General features: G+C 43.5%; 1 protein-coding gene across 4 annotated transcripts in view; it reads left to right on the forward strand.

Annotated features, from left to right (window-relative positions):
- The window catches only part of FMN1 (formin 1), a 549096-nt gene that overhangs the window by 220113 nt on the left and 309218 nt on the right, over positions 1 to 19765 (forward strand). For all 4 annotated transcript variants that reach the window (XM_077464743.1, XM_077464745.1, XM_077464744.1 and 1 more), the window contains one exon: positions 4340 to 4401. In XM_077464743.1, coding sequence (XP_077320869.1) covers positions 4340 to 4401 — 62 coding nt within the window. The remainder of the gene's footprint in view (positions 1 to 4339; positions 4402 to 19765) is intronic.

Genomic DNA, 19765 nt, shown 5'->3' on the forward strand with positions numbered 1-19765 from the left:
TTTATATATAACTCAAGTTACAACCCTTGAACTGGTAAAGGGTAAAACCTGTGTTTTTTTTTTTTTTTTTGTTTTTTTTCAGTATCCTAGCCAAATGTTTAACTCTTCACTTTAGAGAAAGTCTGTACTTTTGCAGACCATTTGGCCACTAAGCATGTAACCAAAGTGGAAAACCTGATTTTACTGTGGATATAGAAAAAAAAAATCCCCCCCCATAAGCGTGTCAGCCCCCCGGAAGATTTTACCTTTTTCCTGACCAAAGCACTTTTTGCGAATTCGGCACTGCATCAATTTAACAATTGCGTACTCGCACATCAAACAAAATTGACGTCCTTTTTTTTTCCCCCCCCCCCACAAATAGAGCTTTCTTTTGGGGGCATTTGATCACCTCTGTTTTTTTGTTTTTGTTTGTTGTTTTTTTGCACTATAAACAAAAAAAGCAACAATTTTGAAAAAAAATGCATTACTTTTTGCTAGAATATCCCCCAAAAATATATTAACTATTTTTTTCCTCAGTTTAGGCCGATATGTATTCTTCTACATATTTTTGGTAAAAAATAATCGCAATAAGCGAGTATTGATTGGTTTGCACAAAAGGTATGACGTCTACAAAATGGGGGATAGTTTTATGGCATTTTTATTATTATTTTCTTTTTTTTAGTAATGGCGACGATCTGCATTGATTTCTGTGTAAATAACACTGGCAGTGAAGGGGTTAACCACTAGGGGCAGTCAAGGGGTTGTGTATCCTAGGGAGTGATTCTAACTGGGGGGGTGGGCTTCAAGTCGCATGACAGCGATCACTGCTCTCGATGACAGAGCAGTGATCTCTGTCATGACACAAGCCAGAACAGGGAAATGCCTTGTTTACATAGGCACTTCCCAGTTCTGAGGCTCCGTGATGCGATCGCCGGGAGACCAACGGACATCAAGTCTTCCGATCGCGCGGGCACGATCACGCTGTATGGGCCGCATACAGGTACGCCTATTTTCCCACTGCTGCCATTGTGCCGTTGTATCGGCCTGCAGCGGTCAGCAACTGGTTAAAATCACTTTTTTTTCTTTGGAAATGAAGACGCATGTTTTTTTTTTTTTTTGTTTGTTTTTTGTTTTTAAATCCAGCTGCAACTTTATCCATGCAACTTATAACATTGTGTCAGGAAAAAAAATCAAAAACAGAATCACGTCATTAGAAAAAGGATCACCCCCCTCCAAAAAATGACTTAATCAGGTGTAGCTAATCACCTTCTCAATAGCACACAAAGCCATTTGACTTTCAACTGTGATCAGCTGTGGTCATTTTGATTAGCGAAGCATGAAAAGAGCATTTCAGTCCCTGGTAGTGCAACTAGAGTAAACAATCAAATATGAGTGGCAAGGCACTGTCACAGTGAAGTCTTTTAAGAAGTGGAAGGTGTTTGGTACATCAGACCCTCCCTGAGTCAGGATGTCACTCCACACTGGATGAAAGAGCCAGGAGGAAGCTGGTCAGAGAGTCTACCAAGAGCATTGTGTGCATGTGACAACAATATCACAAATCCACAGATGTGGCTTGTATGGGAGGGTTGCTAGAAAAAAGCCACTCCTCAAAGGCTACATGCAGTCACAACTGAGCTTTGCCAAAGTGCACCTTGAAGATTAAGGCCACATGGAAAAAGATGTTTTGGTCAGATGAGCCTAAAATTTGATGATTTGGCCTCAACACCAAATGTGTGGCGGAAATCCAATACAGCTCACCATCCAAATAACACCATTCCTACAGTAAAGCATGGAGGTGGTAATATGGTGTGTTTCTCTGCAGCAGGGGCTGGAGCACTTGTCACGATGGAAAAAAAAAATGGATGGGACAAAATACCATCAAATTCTTGAGGAAAATCTGCTGCCCTCTGCCAGAAAGTTTTCAATGGGAAGGTGGTTTACCTTCCAACATGAAAATGACCCAAAGCACACAGCAAAAATGACCACAAGGCTGTTAAAGGAGAAAAATGTGAGCGTCCTTGCATGGCGTAAGCCCAGACTTAAATCCCATTGAAAATCTGTGGAATGACTTGACTGCCATCCACAAAGGGCCCATATCAAATTTAACTGAACTTGAGCAGCTCTGCAAAGAAGAGTGGGCAAATATTGCAAAGTCTAGATGTGCAAAGTTGGTAGAGACATATCCCAACAGACTGAAGGCTGTGGTTTAAAGCTGGTGCAGCAAAATACTGACATAAGGGAGATGATCCTTTTTCCAACTCAGTGATTCTGTTTTTTGAATTTTTTATTTTTTTGGCATGTTGGTGATTATATCATCGTTCAATTGTTATAAGGTGCACCGAGTAAATACAGCTGGACAAAACAAAAACTGTGTCTGCATTTTAGGCATTTAAAGCAAGAACGTGATTATTTTAACCAGTTCCCGACCGGCGCACGCTGATGTACGTCGGCAGAATGGCATAGGCAGGCATATTGGCGTACAGGTACGTCCAATCTTTAATGCCGCCCTGCTCGCGTGTCGGTCGGGACCCCCCTGAGTCCGGTCGCGGGTCCCACGGACACGATTACCGACATCTCCCCGCTCTGCCTAGCAACTAGTGACGCTGATCTCTGCTCCATGTGATTGGAGCAGAGATCAGTGTTCACTAAATGAAAGCCCAGCCCCCCACAGTTAGTAACACACCCCTAGGAACACTTAACCCCTACACTGCCACCCACTGGTTAACCCCTTCACTGCCAGTGTAATTTACACAGGAATCACTGCATTTATATAGCCGTGATTGCTGTATAAATGACAATGGTCCCAAAAATGTGTCAAAAATGTCCGATGTGTCCCTCAAAATGTCGCAGTCACAATAAAAATCGCTGATCGCCGCCATTACTAGTAAAAAAAATAATAATAAAAATGCCATGAAACTATCCCCTATTTTGTAAACGCTATAACTTTAGCGCAAACCAATCGCTTATTGTGATTTTATTTTTTTACCAAAAATATGTAGAAGAATACGTATCGATCTAAACTGAGGGGAAAAAAAATTTTTTTTATATATTTTTGGGGGATATTTTTTATAACAAAAAGTAAAAAAATTCTAAATTGTTGCTCTATTTTTCTTTATAGCGCAAAAAATAAAAACCGCAGGGGTGATCAAATACCACCAAAAAGTTTCTATTTGTGGGAAAAAGGACGCCATTTTTGTTTGGGAGCCACGTCGCATGACCACGCAATTGTCAGTTAAAAACGACGCAGTGCTGAATCGCAAAAAGTGGTCTGGTCTTTGACCAGCAAAATGGTCCGGGGCTGAAGTGGTTAAAGGGGGTAATTATTTTCAATATCCACTGTATATTGCAGTATTTATTATAATGTGATTCTGCTACTATGTATTGTATAGTTGGTCTGGCATTTTCATTCTCATCTGAGGGAACAGACTGTCTCAAATGTCCTTCACGTCCATCACTTGGTGCATACAGGTAATGGTGCTTAGAGAAAATCGTATTACTTTCTCATGAATGGTTCTTAGGCAGAGAACAGTACCCCTGTGCTGTCACCAGTGCCAGGGGAGGATAAATAGCAATCATTTTCAACTATTACATTTTCTTTTTTCTTGGCATAATTTTGTTTCCAGTAGAGTTTCTGCATGCACAATTCTTAGAGAAGAGAATAAAATGACTGTGGGTGTATAATTTTGAATAGTATCCATGTTTGGTACAGAATAATTTTAAAATGATGCATCAAAAAAGAGAATTCCAGATATGGCATTTGCTACATAGTTACATTGGTCTAGCTTGGGCCAACGTAATCCTGCATTTACCACACCTGTCTGATCTCTAGAAGCTGGAAGTCACTGTAGTAGATGCCGATACTATGGTGATCTCCACTAGCTTCTGTGTTCTGTGCCAAGCAGCTGCCCTGATGCATTGTGAACACAGGAGGGTGCCTGCTCAGCAAGGACCCCATCCGTGGATTGCTTTGCATTTTCTCAATGAAACCGAAACATTCTATGATTGGATGAGGTAGGGAGGTGAGGCAGTGATTTCATAATTTCCTCCTCCAATCGGGCGATACTTTGCGTTTATTGCGAAAATGCAACATATTCTTCAGTCATAGAAGTAGCAGTGCATGATCTAGTGATTTCCAGCTTCTAAAGGGTATGGTATATGCATAGTTGCATTGTAATTATCTAAAGATATCCATATTAAAAATTATTTTTTTAAATTGATTGTTTTGAAAGTTTTGCCACATTTGCATGACATCAGCAGAAAGTTGTGTTGGTACATTATGCATTTTCAGACTGAAACATTTATAAATGATAGGATTGGTTAAACACATTTGAATGTCATTCTCTCTGATCTTATTTTTCAGAATACCAGGCTGCTATACTGTACCAGAAGAGACAGCACAAAGAGGAGGTGGAAAGTCTAAAGGTATTTCTGTAAATCATTTTCGTCTAGCTAATGGTGATCTGGTAACATTTAGGGGTCAGTTTATAAAGTGGCGAATGTGATCATTTTCCATTCTCGGTGGTTTATACAATGCTTTTGACTGGATTGCCCTTCCTTAAATATATAAACATCTGTCACTGCTCACTTACCATTGGCTTCACTGATTTTAATTTCTTCTATTTGATCTATACATTATTTAAGAATTACCTTGATGAGCTGTTCCACGTTCTCAGAGCACTAAATATAACTGCTGCATAAATGTATGGCTTGCTATTGGTGAGATCTGTATGTATACAGACAAGTTGAGCCTGGATTCACCTAAACTTTTTTTTAAATAGTCCCCTGAATGGAAACCTTGAATCCTTGATTCTTTTGATAATTGTAGGTAGTATGTAATTCTGCCACATGAGGGCAGTGTTGCACTCTACTTTATTTGAATATTCTGCAACTATCTTTCCTGAGCACAAATGACGAACTGTGACTCGCCTAGATTGGCTTTATGCTTGATTGATGCTGAATTATGCACTTTTTTAAAGTATTCGAATGAAAACTTTAAGCATAAGAGTTGCAGTCGAGTAAGTAAATGCCTTTATCTATAGACAGACACAATGAAAGCTTGTGGTTATGATCACAAGTCCAGTGACTAAAATTATATAGTTGGTAATCACTGTTAGGATGTGATGTCAGAGAACAAATAAGTGTTTTCTATGCATATAGGATTCCACTGCTTAGCCCAAACTTTGGAATTTTTATTAGGTTTTGTTTTCCATTGTTAGTCATTTTAGAAAACAAAAAGTAACTGCGCTACCCTGAAAATCCCCACCCCACTAATATTTCAACTTCTGTATTATATGGTCATATGATCTCCTGCAATTTTTGGTATGCAAATATATATTAATCTTTTTTTTTTTTTTTTTTTTTCAAAACAGCATAAGTTTATTGAATAGCACAGTTATAACAACATAGTATAGTAGGTACAGACATTAAACTCTTCATAGGTGAAGGACAGTAATAGATCATGCAGTAAAGAAGTTTCCTGTCAATTGTGGTTTGGACTCCAACACAACTCACTCCACACATGTATGTAGATTTTCCCCCCACCTGTCCCATATTCTGTGGTATTTGGCTGGACACCCACGGTGTCTATATACTAGTTTAACCAAGGGTAGCTTACGATTAATTTCCACCACCCATTCCCACATGGTAGGTATTGCTGGATGCATCCAGTACTTGGCCACTAGCTTTCGTGCAGTAAACAGTGTAGAGTGCAAAAACGTAGCCAAGTACTTATCAACAGTGGTATCAGGAAATATGCTGAATAGGCAATTCTTAGGGTCAAGTTGAAGGGGCGAACCCATATGGTTGTGTAGGAACTTAATAATCTGCCCCCAAAACTCCTGAATTATTGGGCATTGCCATATGAGATGGTAGAAAGTACCAGTCATACAAGAGCATCTGGGACACTTCGGGTTATAGTCAGGGTGATACCTAGCTATCCGGACAGGGGTGAGATATGACTTGCGCACCACGTAGTACTGCGTTAGTCGGTCAGGTAAGTTAAGTGAAGCCTGTTTAATGTTCTCAAGAGCATCCTCCCATTCCTCCCCATCAAAGGGACCTATATCTTCTTCCCATCGCATCCTAGCCCGTTCAGTGATTTGCGCCACCAAGCGGGCCCGGAGTAAGCCATATAGAGTCGAAATCAATTTAGTCGGTTCGTCCCCCCATAATTAAGTCTGTCAAAGCTAACGACTGCACATTCGGGAGGCCCTGAGCAAATTGCACGCGGAGCGTATATCGCAATTGCAAGTAGCGAAAGTGCATGTGAGGGGGCATGTTAAATTCCACTTGTAAGGAGGGAAAATCCCTTATGCCCAGAGGAGTCGCCACCTGGTGCAGGTAGAGTACCCCCCTAGAAGCCCACAATTCTACATCGGGTAAGCTATACAACTCACGAAGTAGGGGGTTGCGCCATAACGGTGTATGTGAGTGGTGATAGTCAGCTCCCAGTAAACTAAGGGCCAGTTTCCAAATACTCCGGTGGTGTGGTTGGATCCGGGACCGGGCATCCCGTACCCCACCACCGCGAAAAATCATCTGAAGGGGAGTATCAACGTGGGATTCAGCTCTCCTGCCCACCAAGGCCTGGTATCTGTGACTGTCCGCTCTATGAAGGTGATAAAAATGTGAAACTTGCGCTGCTATGTAGTATGTGTGGAAATCAGGGAGAGCCAAGCCCCCCATAGATGTCGGGTTTTTAAGTGTGTTCCATGCCAACTTATGCCTAGATGGGCCCCAAATAAGTGTTCAAAACACCGTCCAGCGTTTTAAAGAACGCCACAGGGACCATGACAGGGGAATGTCAAAGCACATAGAGGAGCTTAGGCAGTAGGATCATTTTAGTAATATTGACCCGTCCCATGACCCCGATGGGGAGACGAGACCATGCCTTAGTCTTCTCCCATACAGAAGCAATGGTTCAAGATTGCAATGGATATACTCCCGGGGCTCCCTCGTAACCTGTACCCCCAGATACTGGATGGAAGATACCCTGGAGAGCGGGAGAGAAGCGGCACCCCGGTCCGGGGGGAACAAGTCGAGGGGCAAAACCTGCGACTTGGTCCAATTAATTCGCAGACCGGAATGACCACCAAACTCCTCTATAATCCCCAGGGCAGCTCTCAACGACTGGCCCGAGTCTTCTAAATACAGTAAAGTATCATCTGCGTACATACTTACTGACTCCACCAGAGAGCCACGTCGGAGGCCTACTACATCAGGGTGCGCCCGAAGTGCAGCAGCCAACGGTTCTGCCGCCAAAGCATATAGCATAGGAGAGAGCGGCCAACCCTGACGTGTGCCACGGCCCAACTGAAAGGGGTCCGATACCCATCCATTAACCGCTACTCTAGCCATTGGGCGATAATATAGGGGAGTAATCCATTTAATAAAATTGGGGCCAAACCCAAATTTACCCAAGCAATCCCAGAGATAATTCCACTCAATGGAATCAAACGCCTTAGCGGCGTCTAGTGACACTACCACCCTCGACCCCCATCCTGTCATGCCCAGCCTGGATATTCATATATAAACGATGGATATTTATGGCCGTGTTCTTCCCGGGCATAAATCCCGCTTGATCAGGGTGAATAAGTGATAGGATGATGCCACTCAAGCGGGTGGCAAGTACTTTAGCCAATATTTTAATATCTGCCTGGAGCAGCGAGATGGGGCGGTAGGAATCTGGGGAGTGGGGATCTTTTCCTGGCTTGGGTATCACTATAATAACAGCCTGCCTTAGAGTATCCGGTAGGGACTCGGAGTCAAATATGTGCGTATATAGTCTCAGCAGTTCTGGCACCAGTATCTGAGTAGTGGGCATAGAAGTCCAGGGGAATACCATCCAGTCCAGGGGCCTTAGCCGCTGCAAGGGATGCTATCGCTAGTCTGATCTCATCCGCTGACAGCGGAGCCTCAAGAGTCCCAACCTGGGCCTCAGACAGGTGGGGAAGAGAGACATCCCGGAGGTATGCCCCTGTCTCAGTTCTCGGCGTACGTACTTGCGACTCATAAAGGGTAGCATAATAAGCACGAAACATATTGGCCACTGTTGGCGGATCAGTCACTTCCGCACCCCCACTGTCAGTCAACGAAACCACCACCGGGGGTTTGGAGTCCCGATGCGCCAAGTAGGCCAGCAACTTTCCCGCTTTTTCCCCTTGCTCGAACACCCGTTGTTTAATAAAAAAACAGCTTTTGTTTAGCCTGTTCAATTTGGAGGTGATCAACTATCCTCGTTTGGTGTCTTAGCAACTGGGCCTTAGCAGGTGTGGGGTCAGTTGTGAAGTCAGCGGTCACCGAGTCCAGCTCCCTCAGGGCATTGGACATCAGAGTCTTGGAGGTACGTTTCAACCGGTTGATCCGGTGTGTTAAAGTGGATCGTACATGCAGTTTGAAAGCCTCCCAGATGCAATCAGCCGAAGCCGTTTCCTGATTAGTATTAAAGAAAAACTGCCATTCGCCCCCTAAATCGTCACTTTCACTCAAGGCGGTTAACCAGAAGGGGTGAAGCCGCCATGGTTTTGGTCCAGTGGGCCGGGTCAATGAGAATGTTGCCCAGCAAGGGGCGTGATCCGACAGTGATCTGGCATAATAGCCTGTGTCAACTAGCCTGGGTAACAACTGACTGGATACAGCAATATAATCAATGCGTGACATGGTGGAATGAGTTGCGGAGAAACGGGAGTAAATACGTTTAGTCGAATATTTAAATCGCCACAGATCAGTAAGGGAGAATTCCTGAAACGTGCAGCCTAGGCCAGTGTCCCCCAGTTGAGGTCCCCCTCGACTAAAGCTAATTTTATCTACCCCTGGGTTCAAAACCATGTTAAAATCCCCCAGCCAAACTGCTGGGACATTGGGATGCTGAGCCATAAAAAAGAGTCCCTCCGTAATTAGTCTGTGATCATAGGACGGGGATATATAATAGGCGAGAATAATGTATTGTTCGCCGTGCAAAAAGCAGTGTAGAAATATATATCTGCCCTGCGGTTCTGTCTGCAAAGAAACCAAAGTAAACTGTGCCGTCTTAGTTATCAATACAGACACCCTGCGGGAATAGGACGTATGGGTGGCGTGGTAGGCCCAGCCAATCCATGGGCGACACAAAGCTATTTGCAATCTCCCAGTGACATGCGTCTCCACCAGAACTGTGATATCCGCTCTATAAGTTTTAAGACACTCAAACACTGCCGCCCGCTAAATTTTATCCCGAATCCCTCGGACATTCCACGTCAGTAACTTAAGGGTACCCATTGTATGATCTCAACCATTATCACAAGGAGGAAAATAGTACTCATACCACCGGGCAGGACTGCACCCATCCCCATAATTATCAGTGTAGATATAAAAAAGAGACATTTGTCTGTTCCATAACCAAATAAAGCTTGTGTCACAAACTAAGCATATAACATAAAAACCTGTAACATAACATTTACAACCCATCCCCACCCTCCCTGCTCTCAGCCACCCCAACTTGGCTGGAGCTCTCTTCCCAGAACAAATCATGAAACACCTGGCAATGTCAGTAACAATAAGCCATGGGGGTGGACTTTGCCAGGTATGCACCCAGCGACAAAACCAAGTTCTTCCTTGTCATAACCCGGCTTGTAGGTCTGAGCCGGACGATGTGTCCATTCTTCACTCCTCTCCAAGTGGTGTGGTGCCCAGCTCAGCAGCGGGACGTATAAGTCTAGCAAAGGGCATGTAGCAGGAGAAAGTCAAAGTGCTGCAGTCCCATGCAGCAAGTCCAGGTGTCCTGCGACCCCGCCATCCACCCAGGGAAAGGGCCCAAAGAATTCCGCCAAGCAGGCCCCCCAAACTGTCAGGGGGGGAGGGGTATTGTGTAGTGAAACGGGGGTAGGCCCGCAGAGCGTGGGCACGGGCAGCATCAAATTTCCAGACCGCAAGGGTAACAGTCAGCCAGGGTAGGAGGGGGGAACATGTGTATCATCTCAAGGACTGTGTTCAGTGAACCACACATAGGCAGTCTGGTAGTGATCTGCTTGCACACAGAAAGAGGGGAGCAGATAGAGTACTCACAAATCCTGTGACGATTCTAGTCCCGAGGTGGCCGATTTCGAGCCGCATCCCTCTGATCCAACCAGGATACCGCCATTTCAGGATCTTCAAAAAAGTAGGCCCTATCTTCCCCCACAACGCGGAGCCTGGCCGGGTACAGCATGGCGTACTTGATGTGGTGTGCCCTGAGGCGCCTCTTAATTTCCACGGATCGGGAGCGACGTTTTTGAACTTCAGCGGAGAAGTTGGGAAACACCGATATATGTCCGTTCTGGAACGGGATGTTGCCTCTTTCTCGGGTAAGGCGGAGGATAGCATCTCTATCCCGGTAGTTTAGCAGCTTGGCAATGCACGTACGGGGGGTGCCCCCTCCGGCGACGGGCGGGCAGGCATTCTGTGAGCCCGTTCAATTACAAAGGAGGTAGAGAGAGCCTCCCTACCATAGGCCTTAATCAGGAGAGATTCCAGAAATGTCGCCGGGTCAGCCCCCTCAGAGCCCTCAGGGAGACCGATGAACCGGGGGTTAGATCTGCGGGCCCTATTCTCGAGGTCGTCCTGTTTCTGGGCTAGCTGCTGGAGCTGTCTTTGCACATCCTCCTGGGCATGCTGCAGTGGGAACAAGACATCCTTGGCCTGGCTGATCCGGGTTTCAGTCTACTTCACTCTGTCACGCAGTTTAGCCATGTCTTGTCGGATAAGTGATACATCTACCTTAACCTCCTCAAGCTTAGATGTCAATGTTCCCTGGCAGGTAGAAATCGCCTCAAGCACCTTCACCGTGTCCGAGGCAGCAGGTTCTGCAGACGGAGGGGACTGTCCGCCATGATGGCCCTCATGGTCCCGTCGGAAATTTCTCAAGTGAAGCCGCCGCTGCAGATTGTTTCTTCGTCGGAGACGTCCCAAGTTACACAGGGGATTAGCGGGTATAACACCGGTAAAGTCGCAGGTAAAATAGTTAGTGGGCACCCAGGATCACTGCAGGAGATCGCGGTAAGAGCGGAGCTCAGGTCACAAGCGTCCTACTCCATTGCTGTCCAGGCCACGCCGTATATTATTCTTTAAACAATAATAACGTGGACAAATTATACTGGTCCCTCAATAATATGGATAAATACATGTACTCCTCATAATTGATATAAAAATGGTGATACATGACAATAAATAAAGATATAAATATAACATTCAATATTTGTATTCTAAATAAATAAATCTTACTGAATTAATTGAAATCGTGAAATAGAATAATTAAAAATATGAATTAATTAAAAAATATTCTTAGAGTCCAAACGTGATGAGGTAAATAAATAAATTAATGTGCCCAAAAAGTGCTCCAGACCAAAAAGAGTGCAACAGTCCGTTTAAATTGATAAAGGAGTGACTCATTTGATAGATTTTAGTGCACCCAAAAAAAAATCTTCCTTCATCACCGATGTGCTGGTCACCAATCTAATTGCGCACTTACCAAATAGTGGCATTGATTGTGAGCTTGGAATTATTTCTAAGTCTCCCGGATGGGCCATCAAGGTGGAACAGAAACTTCTCCCAAGGGCCTCCACTAGGAAGATCGCTCATAGGGTATAGACAAAAAAAGCTCCCATAGCGTAAAACAGATAGGTAACACTTTAATCAAAAGATAAATACGGTACTTACTAGCAAACAGTAAAAACGGCGTTAAATGCTGGCCGGTAAACGAGCGCCCATTCGCTCCAGTCACGTGATGGCATCAACACGTCTAGACCACCCAACGCACGTTTTGTCATAGGTGACGTCTGGGGTAAAAAAAAAGTGTCGTCAACCGATAATCGGATGACTGTTGTGTGCCTCACTATAAAACGGAGTCTATTGAAATGGTTGTTGGTAATGAAAGGCCCTGTGATGGTTTAGTTACATAAGGTACTGCCATTCTAATGCAGTATACCTTAAAAACATTGGTCTTAAATTGTTGTAAAATGTTTTTGTCAAGTGGACCAGGGCGTTTTTACAGCTTTTCAAAAATGTTTTCTTTTGCAATTTTTTTTTTGTAATCACCTTGAAGGCTTGAAATCGGACTTAGAATGGTATTAAACCCTCCAATTCTTTATCGCCAAGGAAGATGCCATCTTGGCCTCTGTTTATTCTGCCATAGTACTACACATGTGATCCGTCACGACACTAAGATCGAGAGCACAAGTGATTTGTGATGGGTACATTCAGGGCATGCCTTGAATGCCTTTAATGTAATCATTTTGGTAAATTGTTAATTTGATGGGTTTAAATCACATGATTGCAATTTTTATGTACTGCCTAGTGCACACCTCTTTTTAAAATCTCTATAGGTGGTGCATTGATTTTCAATTGAGTCAGCTTTATGCCCTTCAATTACAAGAAGAGGTCCTGTGGTATATGCTTGTGCATAAATAGTGGTATGGCTAATTTTTTAACTTTACAAAGAGGGAAACTATATAAAGGGGCAGAATGTGGAGTGTTATGCATGCCACAGTGAAGAGTGGGCATGCTCATATGGGTGTGATTTAATATAAATGCAGAAACTTTGATGGCAATCCTACTTGGCAATGCTGTAGCCAGGGCATGCTCTATGTCTAACTTTGGTGATGGCTTAAAGTTAAATTCTAGGAAAAGTTTTTTTTTTCTTCTCCTTTTTTTTTTTTTTACTTTTTCTTTGTATAAATAAGTTATCATTAATGCTGGTTACCCTATGTCCGAATGACTGCTGTGTAGGGTTAAAGTACTAGTTCTGCTCATGCTGGATACTACTGTCAGTCGTGATCTTCTGGCTTTCTGTAACCAGTAGTGCCATTAAAACCTGGTTTAGTTTTTAAATAATCAAGTGTTACTTGAAGTGTTTATTATACAACATTACTAGAACAATATGACCAGTATCAAATTTCCAAAAGTGATTATTGCACAATGTTACTAAGCAATAAAAAAACTAATTAGAAAAAGAGAGAATGTGTACCTCTTATAACAAGAGAAGATAAGGTTCTTATAACACCTTAATGGCTTTACTCAAATACATTGTAAATGAATAACTATGATCTGGAGGAAGGCACTTCAGATAATGTTTTGTTCGATGGAATATGAGTGGTAAAGCTAATTAATAGAAAATGAATATGGTAAGCTTTTGCAGCATTTAGCAAAATGCCAGTTTTAATGCCACTTTTTAGAACAAAAGAGTCAGAGGTAACACGGAACTGAGCAGAGGAAGGGGAAGGATCTAAGATTGACAAGTTTGCAGAGATGATGATCACTAGGTAGATTTGTGTCCAAGTGACAAGTGGGAGGAGTGAAGTTTTTTGAAAGGCACAGAAGATAAATGGCAGGGAACCAGGAGAGGAGAAAGAATGACAAGTAGGAGAGATATAAACTGGTGAAAAGGAGCGTCTGGTTTTCTTGGGCTTACCGTTTACCTCCTCCGCCTTGTAGCTCGTCGTTCTTGTCTAGGGGTTCCTGAGGTTGATGGCCCAATAACTGCAGAGACCGACACTTGAATTCCTTTTGGAATTTTAATTTGCTTAAAACGTTGAACAGTAACAGTCTCTCAGTTGGCAATAGAGGGTATAGGTATGGAAGCTCAGGCACTTTGAAATGGCTGACAACTAGGTAATCCCAGGGAGTAGCCACTCGCAGCTGGATATTTCCACCATCAGACAAGTCCTGGGTTTAGGAACTTGGCAGCCGACACATGAATCAAAGTCTCTGCCACAGACTTGGTTGCAAACTTTTAGAGGAACACAAAAAGTCTCTCACAGAAACTTAGTTGTAACAGAAGGATAGGAATAGTAACTATCTTGCAGCCGGTCCAGCAATACCGTAAGAAATGTGGATTCTATTAGTGTCCATACAGCTCAACATCCAGGCTCTTACCGAGCAGCCAGCCTCGTGCGTGGCCCTCTTCCGAAGAGTTCTCCCCTGGTTGCATGACGAGTTGCTGAGCCTCTCCAAAACCTGAGACGGCACCGGACCACTTTAGAATCCTCCTTCCAGTTACTGTGTCTCGGACTAGCCAGTTCCGAGACTCGGAAATAGATGGATCTGCACCCCAGGCCATGAGGGCCCCTGGTGGCTGGTCAGGACGACCAGGATCATGGAGTCAGAACATAACTTCTGGACCAGAAACCCAGAACCACGTGACTTCAGCACCTCAAGTACCCTTTCCCGGTATACACATAGCGAGACAATGCACCCACTGATCTCAGAGAGATTGGTACCCAATGCGTCCAAACAGACTGCGTTCTAATGCCTGTCAAAGGTGTTAACTGCACCTATGACCAGGCAGAACATTAGTACAGCCCAGCCAAACTGATGCCAAAACACAATTTAGAACAATTAACCCCAAGACTCAACTATAGTCTTGGGAAAAATCTAAATTTACAGACATAGCGGGTACTCTTCAGGAGTACCGGCGCTAAACAAGTGAAGGGAAAAGGCATGTGAACAGGTAGGAGGCATTGAAATATAAAAGAAAGTGACTGGTGATGGGTGTTGGCTGGAGAACAGACACACAGATGCGACACAGTGAGTAAACAAGTGCTGGAAATGGGCAATGTAAGAAGATGGATGATGAGGAGGAGCAGGAATATGTGGATGGATGGGGGGAAACGAAGAAGGTGAAGTTAAAGTAGGGTTAGAGCACAACATGTCCAGTGGTGGGGGAAGGAATGTGGCAGGTGAAGACCAATAGAAATTTGGTGAGAATAGGTGGGAGGAGTCAGATGACAGCAAAGTATGGAGATGTGGGACAAAGCCTCTGTACACTGGACTATGTTAAAAATGTAGGACAGTCCTGCATTTTCTACAACGTGATGGTAAACCTGCCTAGAAATATAAAAATATATTTGTACAGCCATAAAGTAGGTGTGTGTGTGTTTGTTTTTTTTGTTTTTTTCTTCTAAATTTCATTTTTTTTTTCTAAACAAGTATGTATTGGACTCATGCCCTCTGCTTTAAAAAAAAAAAAAAACTGTAAAAATACTAAGTGTTAACCTGCCTTTTGGAGATGACAACTGCGTTTTAAGGCTAGATTCATGTTTGTGTGTTGTGGGAACCCCCCCCCCAAAAGAATAATTGCAGGTTACCTCAAAATTACCTCAAGTGTATCCCTTTTGCAGGTGTGTAGTGGTCCCATAGTTTTTTTATGGCATTCCAACACACTTTGCGAATGTGCGCATTTCCTCTCACACACACCAAAATGCATGGTGACAAGTGTTGCGGTGCCGTGCAATAAATAAGAAAAATTATGCACTTTTGTGTTTTTTGCGCTAAGGGCAGCCCATTAAAATTAATACACTGCCTTACACGCAACACACAATAATGCAAAAGTGCACATGCACCGTCGCACACATCGGTGCTCCTGCTTGTGGCTAAATCAAGTTTTTGTGATCTGCTTAGATGTTCGGGTACTTGTGGAAGTACTCTCAGCACTTGTTTCATGTTCAGAAAAGTTGCTGCTAATTTTGTTGGATGTTATTACAAGATATTGTCACCTTGTCTCTGGGTCAATACAAGCTCAAATTCTCAGGCAGTCATCTAATGTCTCTGCAATGTACACATTCCACGACCAATAGGACATTCTAAAGGGACATTACCATTATCTCTAATAGCAGTCTAAGTCTAGGGCGTGTATTTTCTCCTGTAAAATATGTGGTCATGTTTGCTGCTTTCATTTTGCATTTTTGTTCAGTAAACACAGTTCCATACCAATGGGAATGCGATTTAAAATTGTTTCATTACTTCAGAAAACAGTAATGTTAAGGTTGTAGGATCCCAGGCAATGTAAAAGCGTCTTTTGATTGAAAATATCTAATAAGGGAAAGTACTAATGAGCGGAGCAATCATCCTGCACTCCAGATAGCGATGTGTAGTTCATGTGTGCATAGATGTTCTGTGACCCCGTGTTGGTTCAGGGACTTGGGGATCTGTTGCTTTTTATTCAACGCTTCTTAGTTCACATCTAAAATGGTCCCTAAAGCATTATTCTATGAAATTGCAATAATGATGATACTGTTAAGATAAAGCAGATGGCTTTTCTAATAATGTAAAAATGTTTCTTTTCTCTTTTTTTATTTTTTATTTTTTTACAGCGCTTCAGATTGCATATTGGGGGAAATGAAAAGTAACTGTATAGCAGGAGGCGTTTGCGTTTTGGTGATAACTGTGTATAATAACTGATTATATAAAAAACTTGCATTTCTACAGCCCCTTTTAGGAGCGTTTAACAGCTTAACGCCTCTCCATGTTTTATGGCCTCATGCACACACAGATGTTAAGGAGCTGTAAGTGGAATAGGCGATTTTAAGCTCCAAAAAGAAACAACCCAGGACCGGCACGTTCTGACGCTCCAGTGCTAGAGCTGTAAAAACGCCAGACACCAGTAAAAGCTGTTATCCGCTTCCCAACTGCCTCACGCAGATATACTGCGGCAGAAGGGCACATACAGGAAGATTAATGTACCTGTACGTTGCACTTTAAGAGACGGCTCGCGGGCACGCGCAGCGGTAGCTCCACAATCGCAGGTCCTGCGGACCCCATGTCCACAGGGATACCCCCGATCGTCTCACGTGAGGAAGAACGGGGAGATGCTAATGTAAACAAGCATCTCCCCATTCTGCCTAATGATAATGTCACTGATCACAGCTCCCTGTAATTGGGAGCGCTGATCAGTGATGTCACAGCCCCTCCCCCCACAGTTAGAATCACCCCCTAGGACACACTTAACCCCTACAGTGTCACCTAGTGGTTAACCACTTCACTGCCAGTGGCATTTTTACAGTAATCAATGCAGTTTTGTAGACACTTAAGTTTTGTGCAAACCTATCAAAAGCTTATTGGGATTTTACCAAAAATATGTAGATCGGCCTAAACTGAGGAAAAGCTTTTTACAATTCTTTTTTGGGGATATTATAGCATAAAGTAAAAAATGTGTGTTTTTTTATTTTTTCAAAATTGACGCTATTTTTTTTTTTGTTTATAGCGCAAAAAATAAAAACCGCAGAGTGCCGAATCGCAAACAGTGCTCTGGTCAGGAAGGTAGTAAATTCTTCTGGGGCAGAAGTGGTTAAAAAGGCTTTTTTTTTTATTTTTATTTTTTTCTAGTGCTATCAATAATTTTTTTTATTTTCTTATTTTGGGTCAAGTTACCACAACACCATTATCCTAGTTTTGAGACCCCTTTCACACTGAGGCACTTTGCAGATGCTAAAGCGCCCTGAAACAGCAGCTCGATTCACTCCAGTGTGAAAGCCCGAGTGGTGAGCTGGCAGGGCGTCAGAAAAAGTCCTACCAACAGCTTCTTTGGAGCTTATTAGGAGTGGTGAACTTGCCGCTCCTGAAGAGCCCCTACCCATTGAAATCAACGGGCAGCGCCCCTGAACTACTGGCAAAAGACTGCTGTAGCAGCACTTTGCGAAAGGGCTCTTAAAATCAAAGATTCAACTATGTTGGTATCCCTTGTTAATTTTACATTGTATTTTTTAAATGCACCTGCCTACTCCCGAATGGTCATTTTAAGTAAAACGCATAGCCAAGTATTTTTCAAATAAATGTCTTATTTAATAGGGAGCACAAGAAGGTACTATAACAATCAAGAGGAAGGCAGTGATGGAGAAACTGTTGGAATTGGTGAAGCCTTTGTACCCCAGGGCAGACCTCAATTATGTGACTAGCAAAACTGGAAACCTGAGGAGTATGTTTAATACGTTTAATAATGTCCAATTTATTTTATCTGCCATCCAAATAAAAATTAAATCACTTTAGTAAAAAGGGCATTCTCTGCATGCAAAAAGAAATAAAGTATAAAAACTAAAATCATAATTAAAACAAAAAAAGCTAATTGGTTATTGGCTGAAAATCCCCAACCCAGTGGGCTTGTTTGGGGCCTTAGGGCTGAAATTGCCAATGTCCGCCATGCTGCTGTGGTGGGTGTGGTTGCTTCAGTGGCTGTGAAGTTGGGGCATCCAAATCTAAGATGAGTTTTGGAGGAAATTTGTCCCCCCCCCCCCCCTGTTTAGGAGCTGCAGGATTAGTTCCTCTCACATCCTCCTTTGCTCCCCATCCATATCTCATAACCTATTCGTGGTCTGACAGCCAAATGCCTCAGCTGCATCTGGGGCCATACTGATTGCAGTTGTGTGCCTGAGGAAGGCAGCTGGGGCCTCGTCCAGGTTCCTGCTCTTTCTGGCCCTTTTAGCAGGAGGCTGTAGGGAAGGGATCTGGGACTTGGTGTTGCTGCTGGTCATGGGCTCCTCCTGACTGACATTTTCCTGTGTATGAAAATGGGAAATAGTATTTTTTTTGGTCATCAATCGCACACAATTACGAGCTCATGACTGTTGCAAATTGAATGTGGAGAAATGGAAGAGACAAAGATTTTGACCCCAGCATTTTTCATTCTTGTCGCAATTGTTTTTGGGCACTACGGTCTATTGATATGGAAACCACTTTAAAACAAATTTTTGTACAATAACTTCTAGTTGGCTTTCTGTTTTTGGATACAAATATGTTCAACAATGCTATACCTGGGTCAAGCTGGGCTCCTCCACACCCTCATCCTACTGATATCAGTAGTTCAAATGAAATTGGAGTTTATGATCAAATAAAAATATTATAATATTCTGGATCAGTTAGTTTGCTGCCAAGCCACTGCCCCTCTACCCACAAAATAATCCATGTATTTTTGCCGGATATCTCGGGCATTTTCGGAGAGCAACCCAACATGGCCAGTTTCAAGAGCAGTCATCGCACCTACTGATGGACGAGCTGCAGCCTCTTCAGCTGCGCCTGACACTGCGAGGTCCACAGTTGGCACTGAGGCAAGGTAGCTGCTAGCATTCCTCCGTAAAAAAAAATTTGGACAATACAACAGCACAATACAGTATGGTTTTTTATATTGTGCCAGGTTAATAAGTGATAAAAAAAAGCCTGAAGCGATTGTAGAGGATGCAACCTGATCCTGTTACCCTGTGTATCTGCCCTATAGCCTGATCCCTTTGCACCTTCCTCCATCTGCTGATTGCCTGTGTATGACCCTGGCCTGCCTTATGTTTGATTTTGGAACTGCCCTTGTTTGTTTCTCCTGTGAATGGGCCTGGCTACATTTAAGATTTCGGTACTTCCCTTATATTGTATATAGTTATGGTTTGTGGGTCACTGCTTGGTTAACTGTTTATATTGGAGGTGTTTATATATCACTTGTCCTTAACCACTAGGCGTCCGCGCTATAGCTGAAACATTGCTACAACGCGGACGCCAATTGCTGGGAGGGCGTCCCTGGACATCCTCTTGTTTTCTTCCCCTCTGCGCACCGCAGCGGGCAGGCATTGGGGAAATTCTGTGTTGGCCGTGTCCCTTGGACACAGCCAATCACAGATCGTGCTAAATGGCCAATCATAGCGCCCATTTAGCACTCGATCTGCATGTCCAATGAGATATGATCTCACATGTATCTCTCATTGCCAGTTCTCCCTCCTCACACAGAGAAGGCATGTGAAGAGGGAGAGCGAACAGCTGCAGCTTGTGAGTGTAAGGATAAAAGGCGAAATAAAGTGCCCACAGTACCTATTGGTGCCACGTGTCGTCGGTGCCACCTCAGTGTCACGTGTCATTGTCCTGGTGCTCCAGGACCTTCAAAAGTGTAATAGGTAGTCAACAAGTTAGATGTGTAATTTATGCTCCTAGAACACGCGACGGTGCTCCCTGCATGTTGGGCCTCTTTAAGTGGCTAGGTTGTGAAAGTCCCACACGTGGTATCGGAATACTCAGGAGGAGTAGC

This window comes from Lithobates pipiens, unplaced genomic scaffold (genome assembly GCF_037356315.1).
Source record: "Lithobates pipiens isolate NorthernLeopardFrog02 unplaced genomic scaffold, aLitPip1_a1.2 Scaffold_30, whole genome shotgun sequence".
Classification (NCBI taxonomy): Eukaryota; Metazoa; Chordata; class Amphibia; order Anura; family Ranidae; genus Lithobates; species Lithobates pipiens.